The following is a 14243-nucleotide window of genomic DNA, read 5'->3' on the forward strand; positions in this document are numbered from 1 at the left end:
TTTGTAGTTTGTACACCAAAAGCATCTATTTATATAGTCCCTTTAAGGTGCTAAAAGGAAATAGAAATGAAGATCGTTGAACAATGGTTAACATTAAATCACAAAAGGCAGATGGCTAAAAAGCTGATCAAAGATCTAGTTTTGAATGGAGGAAACAAATGGAGGAAAGTGGGGCTAAAAAGGCAGTGAGGTTTAGAAATGGAATTCCACAGCGCCTGAAGGGACAGCGGCTAATGATAAAAGGCGGTGCGGAGGCCATAGTTAAATGAGCCCAGGTATGTCAGAGTCTTCTGCAACTGGAAAAGGTTACAGATCTTGGAAGGGGTGAAACCCTGGTCAAAATCAAAAATGAGCACATAATTCTAAAGTGAAAGCGTTGTTTAACTGGAGACCCTTGAGACGAATGAGCCATAACTGTCAACCTGAAGGTCATATACAGCCTATTTAGGCACAACAAGCTCCCACAAACAAGGAGATACATAGTTGAATAATTTACTTCAAGTGTTGTTTGAAGGATGGATGTTGGTTAGGACCCATTGAGAACTACCTCAGAGTCCTTCCAAATAATGCTGTGTGATCTTCTATCTGAAGGGATAGATGGAGCTATGAGCACCTTATCCAAATGGAGTTAATTTTTTTCAACAAAGAGAAGGATCTCCATAAACTAATTCCATCATAATAATATTGAGTACAGTATCTTAGCTGGTGGTGCTAGGCACAGTTAACCATGTGACAATCTTGGTCTCTCCTTAGAACCTCAAACTTCTCCACCATTAATTCCATAATTCAAATACAAATATTTAAAATCAATAGTTTGGAGCAGGAGAATATTCAGAATATTTGCAACATTATTAAAATAATGCATGTTATGACATACCATATATCTTTTACTGTTCCTGCACAAAGACGTTGCACACTTCAGATGAAGAAAAATTCATGTCCTCTCATGCTCTATTGTTTCTTAGTGAACTTTAATGGCCCAGGGGCAACATTATCTTATTCACTTAATCATATGAGATCAGGTTGAAGGTTTTTTCAGTTGTGGTATGTCTGTCAAATGGACAGTGAGTCTCAGACATCATTAAAAGAAGAATGCAACTTAATTTGTAATATAGTAATAGGATATTTTAATTCAATGTTGGGGAAAATGCACTGTTGATCATTTTTTCTTGAGATATCTCATTCCAACTTTATTAACCAGAGAGAACGGAATGCATTAAAATTGTTCAGGAACATAAACAGTACTCTTTCCATTCTCAGCGACCACCATCCCAGCAATGACCACCACCAGAACATCAACACCCACAACCAGAAGCACAGTGTCAACTACATCTGAATCTCCAACAACGGCCAATGTAACACAAGCAACAACAACAGCCAATACCACACAGGTATTAACAACAACAGCCAATGCAACAGAAGCATCAACAACAACAGCCAATACAACACAAGCATCAACAACAGCCAATGTAACAGAAGCAACAACAACAGCCAATGTAACAGAAGCAACAACAGCCAATGTAACACAAGCAACAACAACAGCCAATGTAACAGAAGCAACAACAACAGCCAATGTAACACAAGCAACAACAGCCAATGTAACACAAGCAACAACAGCCAATGTAACAGAAGCAACAACAGCCAATGTAACACAAGCAACAACAACAGCCAATGTAACAGAAGCATCAACAGCAGCAGTCAATGTAACACAAGCATCGACAACAACAGTCAATGTAACAGAAGCAACAACAGCCAATGTAACAGAAGCAACAACAACAGCCAATGTAACACAAGCAACAACAACAGCCAATGTAACACAAGCAACAACAGCCAATGTAACACAAGCAACAACAACAGCCAATGTAACACAAGCATCGACAACAACAGCCAATGTAACACAAGCAACAACAGCCAATGTGACAGAAGCAACAACAGCCAATGTGACAGAAGCAACAACAACAGCCAATGTAACACAAGCAACAACAGCCAATGTAACAGAAGCAACAACAACAGCCAATGTAACAGAAGCAACAACAGCCAATGTAACAGAAGCAACAACAGCCAATGTAACACAAGCAACAACAACAGCCAATGTAACAGAAGCAACAACAACAGCCAATGTAACAGAAGCAACAACAGCCAATGTGACAGAAGCAACAACAGCCAATGTGACAGAAGCAACAACAACAGCCAATGTAACAGAAGCAACAACAGCCAATGTAACAGAAGCAACAACAACAGCCAATGTAACACAAGCAACAACAGCCAATGTAACACAAGCAACAACAACAGCCAATGTAACACAAGCAACAACAGCCAATGTAACAGAAGCAACAACAACAGCCAATGTAACACAAGCAACAACAGCCAATGTAACAGAAGCAACAACAACAGCCAATGTAACACAAGCAACAACAACAGCCAATGTAACACAAGCAACAACAGCCAATGTAACAGAAGCAACAACAACAGCCAATGTAATACCAGGTTTTCTTGTGACTTCTGTGATGTTGGCTCTCGATGGAATTTTTACATCAGCATTATCTAATAGTACTTCACCTGAGTTTCAGAATCTTCGAGACAGCGTAGAATCTCAAGTAAGTTTGTTTTTCCCCTGCTTCTCTACTTGTATATAGTATTGAGTGTTTTAAAATGTTTTGTAAAGATCTACAAAGTGTACATCTACACTGGTGCAGATTTAGCATAGATCCTATCCTTAAATGGAAAATCTTAGCAGTAAAATTTTGAAGTTAATGGAATGGAAATTTTTTTCCCTTAATCTTGCCATTTTGATAATGCTGAATTTGCTTCTACGTAGATGATTCCTTGATGACTCATTTAATATCAGACTCAAATGATTCAGTGAATCAAAGTCTGATGGAATATGCTTTTCATCTTCAGAATATCTGAAATAAAATCTGAGAATGTTAGAAATACTAGGTAGGCCTACTGCTGTGAAGTGAGAATCAAAGTTAACAGGCAGAATTTTCCATTCTGGTTTGGGTACCTGACTTTGACATGAAATGTTAGCCCTAACTCCACAGTGTGTCAGGAATTGTAACCCCACAGCAATTTTTGCTGCACAGCCTAAGCTTGGCTCAAGGGTAAGCAGACAATGGAGGACAAGAGGTGATGGCTAGTCTGTTAATCCAGTGACCCAGGTAATGTTACTTTAACTCCCCCTCCCACTCCACCAAGGACATGCAGGTCCTTGGCCTCCTCCATTGCCAGACCATGGCAACACGATGCCTGGAGGAAGAGCGCCTCATCTTCCGTCTAGGAACCCTCCAACCACAAGGGATGAATGCAAATTTCTCCAGCTTCCTCATTTCCCCTCCCCCCACCTCATCTCAGGCCCAACCCTTGGACTCGACACCGCCTTCTTGACCTGCAATCTTCTTCCTGACCTCTCCGCCCCCACCCCCTCTCCGGCCTATCACCCTCACCTTAACCTCCTTCCACCTATCACATTCCCAACACCCCTCCCCCAAGTCCCTCCTCCCTACCTTTTATCTTAGCCCGCTTGGCACACCCTCCTCATTCCTGAAGAAGGGCTGATGCCCGAAACGTTGATTCTCCTGCTCCTTGGATGCTGCCTGACAGGCTGTGTTTTTCCAGCAACACATTTTTCAGCTCTGATCTCCAGCATCTGCAGTCCTCGCTTACTCCTAATGTCCTGAGGGACTGGTTTCAAATGCCACCATGGGAGGTAACATGATGAATTCCATAAATATCTGGCATTAAGGGTGTATGGTGATTGCAAAATGATTGTTGGGGAAAAACCCATCTGGTTCACTAACGCCTTTTACAGAAGGAAACCATCCTTACCTGATTTGACTCCAGACCCACAGCAATGTGTTTGACTCTCAACTGATCTCTAGGAAATACTAGGAATGGGCAATAAATGCTGGTCTAGCCAGTGTAGACAAACTGGAGGCTGTAAGAACAAAGAAATCCAGCAGCATCTTGAGATGGAAATGTCAATGTTGTGGGTATTAAGCCTGCTTCAGGACTCAGTTATACCCATAACCACCTCTTCCTCTGGCATTTCATTCCACACACAAACCAGTCTTGGTGTAAAACATTACTCTCATGTCTTTTTTTAAATCTTTCTCCCCTCATCTTAAAACTGTTCTCCCTGGTTTTAAACTCCCCCCACTCTGGGGAAGTGAGCTTTGTCATTCATCTTTTCTGTGTCCCTTGTGATTTTATAAACCTCAATAAGGTCACCCCTCAACCTCCTACGGCTAGAATGAAAATGTCCCAGCCTTTCCAGTCTATTTTTATAATTCAAACCCTCTTTTCATGGCAACATCCTGGTTAATGATTTCAGAACCTTCTCCAGCTTAATAATATCCTTCCTACAGCAAGGCAATCAGAACTGGGCACAGTACTCCACAGGAGACCTCACCAATGTTCTGTATAACCTCAGCATGATATCCCAACTCCTGTACTTGCCACTTTATCTGCTGATGGTTCGTCCTGAGCTGTGTTTTATTTTAGCTTTTGAGTCACTACCTTCACTCTCAGGGATGGGGGGAGGAGATTTTCTTCACGTTCTACCTCAGCCAATAACGTGGTCACTGTCGGTTTCTTTTTAACTGAGGTTTTTATTGAATTCCTCAATATTTTAGGGAATTGTGAATTACTGGTCCAATGACATTACCATGTATGCCCAGATCTTCTGGGTTAGTCGGGTGATCCTGGCTTTATTAATCGGGACGTAGAGTACAAAAACCAAGGAAATGATGTTGAACTTATACAGAATAGTTGTTCAACCTCAGCTGGAGTATTGTGTCTAGCTGCGGGTGTCACATTATATAAACAATGTGAGTGCATCACAGAGAGTGCAGAAGTGAGTTACTAGAGTATGAGAAATGCCAGGTACAAGGATCAATGGAAGAAATTGGAACCATTTCCCTTGGAGGGAAGGTGGCTGAGAATTTTGTGCTCAGGTCTTTGAAGGGAGACGTCAAGCCACAGCATTTCAATTCGGGAACTCCAAAGATCTATAGGTTAGATGGATTGGCCATGCTAAATTGCCCATAGTGTTCAGGGAGGTGTAGGTTAGGTGCATTAGTCAGGGGTAAATGTAGAATAATAGGGTCGGGGAATGGCTCTAGGTGGATTACTCTTCGGAAGATCGGTGTGGACTTGTTGGGCCGAAGGACCTGTTTCCACACTGTAGGGGTTCTGTGATTCAAATACATTACTTGTTGAACCACAACTGAAGTGATAAATATTCAAGATTCTGTTATCAGTGATTACTTATGAAAATTATTCAGACTGGATCCTAAAATGTTTCTTTCTTTTAAAGCTTACAATGATATTCCGTCGATTTATAAGTACTGGTTTTCGAGAAGTCAATGTCACCAGTTTCAGGTAGGCAGTGGACTCAGTCTAATCAGTCAGTGGTCGTGGTTTGTTAATGAATTCGTTAATAGCTTTTGTTTTTAATTTGCAACCCCTGATGCAATTTGGAGAAAACTAACCTCTCAGAGTTTGTCCATGACTTCGAAACTGTTGCCAGGACAGTGGATATAGAATCACAGAATCATAGTGTTCGCCAACACGGACACAGGCTCTTTGGCACAAACTGGTCATGCCAACCTCAATGTCAATTCGCTCTGACCCCATAGCCCTACACTTGGCCCATATCCTTCTAAACCTTTTCTGTCCATGTATTTGTTCAAATGCCTTTTAAATATTGTTTACGTACCTGCCTCAATCACTTCTGCTGGCAGCTCATTCCATACCACCATCTGTGTGGAAAAAAATTGCCACTCAAGTTCCCTTTATTCTTTCCCCTTTAACCTTAAACTGATGCCCTCTAGTCCTTGATTCCCCAATCCTGGGGAAAAGACTGAGTGCGTTCACCCAATCCGTGCCTCTCCTGATTTTCTACATCTCTATAAAGTCCCCCCTTAGTCTCCTATACTCTTTAGAAAAAAGTCCTATCTTGTCCAACCTCTCCCAATAACTCACTTCCTTGAGTCCTGGCAACATCCTTGTAAATTTCTTCTGCACTCTCAATTTCATTATAATATTATGTTGGGAGATGGTGGTGTAGCAGTGTCTCAGGATCAGAGAATTATTGTGCCTGCACTGACTGCCTTTGGCTGGTGTAGGGTCTCCTTACTTTAGCCCATCTCCCTACCTACCCAAATGCTCCAATGCCTCAATTGACTCTGCCTTTCCCACACTCCAGACAGTGCACTACTTACTCTAACATACTTTCACTTTGCTCTTGCTTCAATCACACATCATGTGAAGTCTAGACCCTCTCGTTCATGTGCCTTTTACAAGCGGTAACAGCTTTACCCCCTAACTACTTGCTCATGGTCTTGGAAAACACAATTAGACCTCCTCTCAGCCATCTTCCCTCCAAGGGAAACGGGTCCACTTTCTTCAATTGATCCACGTGCCTGGCGTTTCTTATACCCAGAACGTTGCTAATAACTCACTTCTGCACTGTCTGCGATTTACTCACATTGTTTACATAATATGGCACTCACAGCTAGACACAATACTCCAGCTGAAGTTGAACAACTATTCTATGCAAGTTCGATATCACTTCCTTGGTTTTTGTACTCTGCGTCCCTTATTCATAAGGGCAGGATCAGCTGACTAACCCAAAAGATCTGGGGAAGCATGATAATGTCATTGGACTAGTAATCCACAATTCCCTAAAATATTGAGTTAAAAAATCACACAACATCAGATTATAGCCCAACAGGTTTATTTGAAAGCCAATGCTTCCAAATAAACCTGTTGGACTATGAACTGGTGTTGTGTGATTTTTGACTTTGTCCACCCTAGTACAACACTGGCACCTCCAAGTCTAAAATATTGAGGAATTAATTAAATCAATTAAAACATCAGCCCAGTAGTGACCATGTGGCCACTGCTGAATGTCGTAGATATCCATCTTGTTCACAAATTTTCTTTACGCTGTCCTGACCTGATTAAAACTGAAAGGACTATGGACTCTGTAAATCAGAAACAAAGTCAGAAATTGTTGAGAAGCTCTGCAGGCCTAGAAGTGTAGAAATGAGAGTCAACGTTTTACATCAAGTGACCCTTCCTGAGAACTCAGAACAGTTCCAAGGATAGGTCCCTTGACCTGAAGCGATAACTCTCATTTCTGTTCACAGATGTTTTCAGACCTGCAGAGCTTTTCCAGCAATTTCTGTTCTTTTCGCTGTCCTTACCTGGTCTGGCCAACATGTGACTCCAGATCCACAACGCTGTGGTTGACTCTGAGTAAAAAATGCTGGCCTAGCCAGCAGTGCACACAGGGAATCAAACAAAAAATTGAATGGGCCATAAGCCAAGTCAATGGGCTGAATAGCCTCTGTCTGCATCTTCCGGTCTGTGTTGGCATCACATTCTCCTGTGTTTAAAAGGGAATCAAAGAATTCAATCAGCAACAATCTGAATGAACATGAGCTGTACTGGTACCAATAAAAAGTTCCCACTCTGATGTGAGTATAGAGCACTCACTCGTGAACTATCACAAAGGATGTTGCAAAGATGTTGTACCTCTCCAGCTGGGGGAAGTCACAAAGGGTTATTCAAATGAAAAAGCAACAGTCCAACCTGAATTCTGAAAATAGAAGAGTTGACATAACACTATGATCAACATTTAATCCTCTAATTCATCAATCTGCACACTCAGCCATTTATCTGAGCAGCACTGAAAGGGGAGCACACCTCAATGCCTTACATTAGGAGTCAGTGGGAATAAAGTGCCAATTTGTTTCCAAAAAATATAAATCGAGATTGGTCTTTCAGAAGTGCTTGTTGTTTAGAAGTTCTGTATGCGACAATACAAATCAAATAGTGATCTGACATGTGAAAATAAAAAGCTATTTTGCTGAAGCTAATAAAAGGATTGATATGATTTATTGCATTTCAGGAATGGATCCATTGAAGTAATAGGTCAGCTGGAATTTGAAACTAATGCCATACCACTATCAAATTCAGAAGCAGTGAAAATATTGGCAAATGCAGCGGAGAACAATCAAACATTAGGGAACCTTACGATCATTCGCTCGAGCATCCGCTCTGGCAGTAAGTATTAAATTTCACAAAGTGGGCAGCATGTTGTGAAATATAGGTCTGGGCCCAAATGGTACTTAGGAAGCTCGGCTCAACCGTGGGTAGGAACACAAAAGTGCCATTCAGCCCCTTGAGTCAGTTCCATCATTCAATGAGATCTTGGCTGATCTGTAGCTTAACTCCACACACCTGCCTTTGGTCCTTATCTCTCAACATATTTGCTTAACAATTGTTGATCTCAGATGTAAAATTAACAACTGATCCAGCATTCACTGCCAATTATGGAAGACAATTCTTAACCCCTACCACCCTTTGTGTGTAGAAGTGTTTCTTAGCATCTCTCCTGAATGATCTGGTCCTTCCTCTCACACAATGCCCTGAGTTCTGGAATCCCCAATCAGAGGACATAGTTTATCATTATCTACCCTGAGTTTTCCTGTCAATATTTTGAAGGCTTTGATCAGATCACCGCTCAACCTTCCAAAGTCTAAATAAAATTTGTATAATGTCTCCTCATAACTTAACCCATGAAGTTCAAATATCATTCTTGTAAACCGACATTGTTCTCTGTCCAACGCCAATCTATCCTTCCTAAGGTGTGATACCAGATCTGCTTACTGTACTCCAAGTGGATTTTGTATAACTGCAGTATACCTTCTGCATCCTGTATCCCAGTCCTCCTGATGTAAAGGCTTGTCTTGTAATAATTGATTATTTTCTGCACCTATTCATAACATTTTAAAGATCTATGCACCTGAACCCCTGAGTGCCTTTGGGCATCCATTGTTTTTAACATCAGACCATCTAGAAAGTACCTTGACCTATCCTGTTTTAGTCCAAAATGGATAACTCATACTTGTTTATATTAAACTGTGTCTGCCATGGTTTTGTCCACCACTTAGTCTATTAATATCACTTCCTAATTTCAAGCTATCATCTACACTGTCTACAATGCTGCCTAACTTTGTGTCATTAGCTACAGTTATTTAACCAGCCAGTTGGCAGGGTAAGGTCATTCAATGCTCTGTAATGATTGCTGTCCTGAAGGGAGTCTTTTTCTAATCCCAATGCCAGCAATGACTGCCTGTAGTTGTAGAGTGTGAGGAGGTTCATCTAGTGAGTAAATCTTGGCATGTAGTGAATGGCAGAATGACCGGCTCTATAGTGTGCCAAAAGCACCTTTCCTGTGTTTTGATCATGTATTAAAGTGTTTAATATTCACTTTTCAAAATGAAATCAATCCTCATTGCTTGAAAAAGCAGTGTAAAATCTTTTCAACAAACTAAACATGAGTGTTTACTATCAAACTAGGGGGTACAGGTTCAAGGTGCAAGGTATGGGGGAGGTTTAAAAGAGATGTACGAGGCAAATCTTTCACACAAGGGGTAGTGAGTGCCAGAGGAAGTGGTGGACACAGACACAACAGCAGCACTGAAGAAGAACCTGAATAAATACATGAATAGGAAGGGAATAGAGGGATATGGATGCTGTAAGTGAAAACAGTTTTGGTGTGGAAAGGCAAAATATGACAGCGCTGCCTTGGAGGGCCAAGTGGCCTGTTCCTGTGCTGTATTGTTCTTTGTTCTACTTTTTGTGTTCTCCTTTGGTGGGGATTTGCTATTCTCTGACACTTTGCTTCTACCTTTCTGCAGGGGTTGTTGGATAAATCAATCCCAGTTTCAGCATTCCTGCTTTCCATTCTCTAATTTCAAAGGAAAATTATGGCTCCATGAGTTTGGCAGTTTGCAATCATCATCACCTTTGTTCACCTTCCCCATTTGGGTTACAACTCTGTTTTATCAAAACCTTATTCTGTATCTTGGGACCAGCTCTGCTGCTCTCTCTCTGCTGCTCTGTGTCCTCTGGAGCAGAATTTGCTCCAATCACCCAGTCACCTTATTCACCAGCCTGTGCCAATCCCCTAACCAAATTCCAACCCACTGGCAGCCATGAAGTTGATGGGAGTAGAAGGGTTGAATTAATAAATGCACACAGCAGAGAGGGGGGTCTCCAAATTGGAGGTTGCATATTGAGAAATCACATGTCTCATTGTCTTAGAACCTTCCTGCATTTCAAAATCTGTAGCTGGAAAACTGGAATCTGCAGATTGCTCTCTACAGATTCTCGATCAGAATTCCCAGAGACTCCGCCTGGAACACAGAAACTGTAATGTTTCATGATCTACATTGTCAGCTGACTGTGTTTTCAAACCGATCATCTGCTTTTTATTCAGATATCACTGTGAACAATTTGGAGCCAGTTTCTCTGAATATTACGTTTGTGATAGAAAACGTGACTTTCACTGCTTCACTCACCAACAATGCTTCCAGTGACTTTACAAGCCTGCGAAATACAGTCGTCTCCTGGGTACGTAGCAACAAGTTGTGAATACAATTTGAAAATCTCAAAGAGCCGAGATTAATGATACAGTCTTTCTCACTGGGTTTCTCTTTCTGTCAAACAGCTCGAAAACGTTCTCAGATCAGGATTTTCCCCAGAGGTGCTGCCTAATTCTAGTGTTGTGTTCAGGTATGTCCACTTCCATCCCATTTCTTTTTCAAGCTTATGTTGCGGTGAATATTTGTGCTTCAGTATTCAATGCCCCTTGGCAACACAGGAGCCTAAATCACATCGTCAGGCTCATTAAAATCACCTGAAGGTGTTTAAATTCCTGTCAAAGTTGAACAACTAATCTTAGAACTTCCAAATGAGGAATGGAAATCACTCCAATTGATTATAAGGTCCTAAGGATGTAAGAAATATCTTGAAGTCGCCCACCCTGATGATATCCCAGTGTTTCAATGGCAAGTTAGGAATTAATTAATTCAGTTAGGATGCAGAGTGCAGGTTTAATTCATTCATGTCACTGGGCAGACCTGGAGTCTTATGTAATCAAAGTGAGGACTACAGATGCTGGAGATCAGAGTTGAGAATGTGGTGCTGGAAAAGCACAGCCAGTTAGGCAGCATCTTGAGGAGCAGGAGAATCAACGCTTCAAACACAAACTCTTCATCAGCCAAGCGGCAAATTAGGGGCCAAGCCGCAATATGATGATGACTGGACTCTCCTGTGGTTCGGTGGTAATGTCCCTATGACTGGACCTGAAGACCCTACTCCAGAGGTGTGCAAATAACATCTCTGAGCAGGTTGTTCAGAAAACTAGGTTAAAGAATAAAATCAAAATGCAATGATGGCTGGGCTGCCTTGTGGCACGGTGGTAATTTCCCTAACCTTGGATCCAAAACCCTGGGCTCAAGTCCCACCTACTGTGATGATATCTCTGTGGAGAGTGCGTTGCTGGAAAAGCACAGCAGGTCAGGCAGCATCTGAGGTGCAGGAAAATCGATGTTTTGGGCATAAGCCGTTCATTGGGAAAGTGATGGTATCTCTGAAAGGTTGATTGGGAAAGAAAAGGTTTAAAACTATGATGATGATTGGCTCGTGTATTTGTTGTATATATTGGCGAAAACAATTAGCGAGAACCTCCTCCTATTTCTTAGCAATAATGCCACAGGACCGTTTTACTGAAAAAGCGCCCATTCAGCCTCACTTTGCCAGGGGCTTGGGTTCAATTCCAGCCTTGGGTGACTGCCTGTGTAAGGTTTGCTTGCTCTTCCCATGTCTGTGTGCGTTTCCTGGCACAGTGTAACATTGTGTGGGTTTGGTGGATTGGCCATGGTAAATTGCTCCACAGTGTCCAGGGATGTGCAGACTAGGTGGATAAGCCATTGGAATAGGGATAGGGTAAGGGTCTGGGTGGGATGCTGTTCGGAGCGGGAGGTGCAGAATCAATGGGCCTCTTTCTGTGCTGTAGGGATTCAATGAATTCCGAGTTTAAACTGTTGCCAAATAAGCCGCAAGTATAAATCCTGCACCAAGATATCAATTTTAGGCAAAGATGCATATGAGCTATTCATATTGTAAGTCAGGCGATGGAACCAAAAGCATGTTTTACACTAATGGATATGCTATGCAAAAAACAAAGCACTACGCTAATTACATGTCACGGAGATAAAAATGCTTCCCTGAGATGTAGAAAAAGCATTTCACAGATGCCAGGGTCCTCAGGCTTCTAGTCTTGATGCTGACTGATTTGAAGAGGGTGAACCTCACCAAAATGACTGTGCGAGCGGAAATCTGCCTAGTAACCAAGCAGCCTATCACGTTTCTGCTTTTATTCCAGCAACGCTTCCTCAAAAGTACAGGTGACTGCATTCATCCAGATCAACACGACCAAACTAGAAAACCGAATATTCCTGCGAGATCTGATCATTAATAATGTTAACATTTCGGGTTTAGATATCATCAGATCCACTGTTCAAGTAAACGGTGAGTGCCTGTTTGTATGAATGTGTTTTGTCTTGATGTCCAGCACATCGTCATGTAACTCAGAAACTCCTTAATCTGCTTCATCTGCAAGAGCAAATGTTTTTAAAGTCTAGAGTCTGTTGTTACATAAGGAGACCAAAAGACCTGAAAAAAAATTGAATGTTTTCTGGGCTAATGGAATTCCCTCATTCTCTACCTCTCTTTTCTCCTTTGAGATATCCCATAAACCCTATTTCTTGACCTCACCTGCCCTATCATCTATTTTACATGACATGACCGCAAAGCACCTTGGGACATTTTGATCATAGAATGATTAAAAGTAACACAAAGAAATTGAATCTTTGATTTTAACAAGATCAGTGTGAGGATGTATTAAATCTTGCATGCATTTCCTTTAGAAACTTCATTTTGTCTTGTCCCAGTCTATGGTTGCATTTCTCTATTAATGTCTCTCTATTGTAAATTGTTATGTCAACAAGCCCTATTCAATCCTCACATGTCAACAGTCACGATGTAGGTGCAGCCTCATGCCTTAAGGTAGTGCTGTGGAATATATTTCTGAATATTCTTTTATGCACCTCTGTCCATCAAGTTTCCTAAAAATATGTCACAGGTAATTTAATCATTTGTATAAGCTGAGGTATAATTTAATTTTCAGAACATAGTAGGTTAGTTGCAGGGCTAATTTCACTTTCAGAGTAGCTTAGAACAGGAAATAGGATTTTTGCACTGTGGTTGGTATTCACCACTCATTTAACTTGTCATCAGACACTGTGAAAGCTAGAGCATTTTGCTTCTGTCACGACAATTTCTACACACTCAAATGCTTTTCCTGTTTGTGTTAACAATTTTGCCGATATTAAAGACCATTTTTGTTCTCTAGGAAGAGGTTGAGCTGCAAGTGTGATCTTCAAACTGATGTACAGTATTCTTTCTTTCATCAGGTGAAATAATTTCCTTTGACTCGTTCACGCTGGATCTTCGGTTTACAAATCGAAGTTTCGATGATGCTCTGAACAACAGATCAAGTACTGAGTTCATAGAGCTCAGCACCACAGTGACAAACGTGGTAAGTTATCAGTTCAGACCAGGGCACTGCGAAGATGAAATGAATTTTCAAACATTGAGTGTTATTTGAACAGTAATAATATTGTCATTTTTCCAGCTGTGTTTTGGTGTAGAGATTAATTATGGCAGTTTATTACAAAGAAACAGAACCAGGGAATGTGAAGGGTGACTGCACCAACAATATTATCGAGTTCTGGTTCGAGTGTCAATCTCTAACCTTTCCTCCCATTACCCTCCCAGATTTACATGGATAAAAGAAAGATTTGGGAAAGTGAGGACTGTCGATACTGGAGGTCAGAGTCAAAAAGGGCAATGCTGGAAATACACAGCATCTGAGAGTCAATGTTTCGAGCATAAGCTGTTCATCAGGTATGTCTGACAAAGAGCTTATGCCCAAAACGTCGACTCTCCTGCTCCTCGGATGCTGCCTGACTGGCTGTGTTTTTCCAGCAACACACGTTTTGACTCTAAAAGATTTGTTGGTTTACAAATGCAGTGCTAAAGCGGGTCAACATTTAATCCTCACCCAGGCACAGTGTTGAGATAGTCAGGATTTTTACTTGTTACATTGTTCACACGTAATTTGTTGTTTGCCCACCAGCATTATAATTGCGCCTTGGCCTGTTAAGGGCCAGTTGCTAACTCCCATTGGAGCCACAGTACCACGAGCAACCTCTAAGCTTTCTGAGTAGGCACCTTGCTGTTTTAGACAAGATAGAAAATGGTGGGAGGTCCTACATGACTTCAGCAGTGGGTCATCAGGAGCAACACTGCACTCTCTTATC

The 14243-nt window shown here is 41.5% G+C and overlaps 1 protein-coding gene across 1 annotated transcript in view; it reads left to right on the forward strand.

The window, feature by feature from the left end:
• LOC132834706 (mucin-2-like) overlaps positions 1-14243 on the forward strand; it is a gene marked incomplete at its 5' end in the record, with an annotated part of 42427 nt that overhangs the window by 18686 nt on the left and 9498 nt on the right. Inside the window, 7 exons of the mRNA XM_060853668.1 lie at positions 1261-2597; positions 5318-5382; positions 7919-8073; positions 10295-10428; positions 10526-10590; positions 12245-12390; positions 13335-13459. Coding sequence (XP_060709651.1) covers positions 1261-2597; positions 5318-5382; positions 7919-8073; positions 10295-10428; positions 10526-10590; positions 12245-12390; positions 13335-13459 — 2027 coding nt within the window. The remainder of the gene's footprint in view (positions 1-1260; positions 2598-5317; positions 5383-7918; positions 8074-10294; positions 10429-10525; positions 10591-12244; positions 12391-13334; positions 13460-14243) is intronic.

Source organism: Hemiscyllium ocellatum, chromosome 42 (genome assembly GCF_020745735.1).
Source record: "Hemiscyllium ocellatum isolate sHemOce1 chromosome 42, sHemOce1.pat.X.cur, whole genome shotgun sequence".
NCBI classification, from domain to species: domain Eukaryota; kingdom Metazoa; phylum Chordata; class Chondrichthyes; order Orectolobiformes; family Hemiscylliidae; genus Hemiscyllium; species Hemiscyllium ocellatum.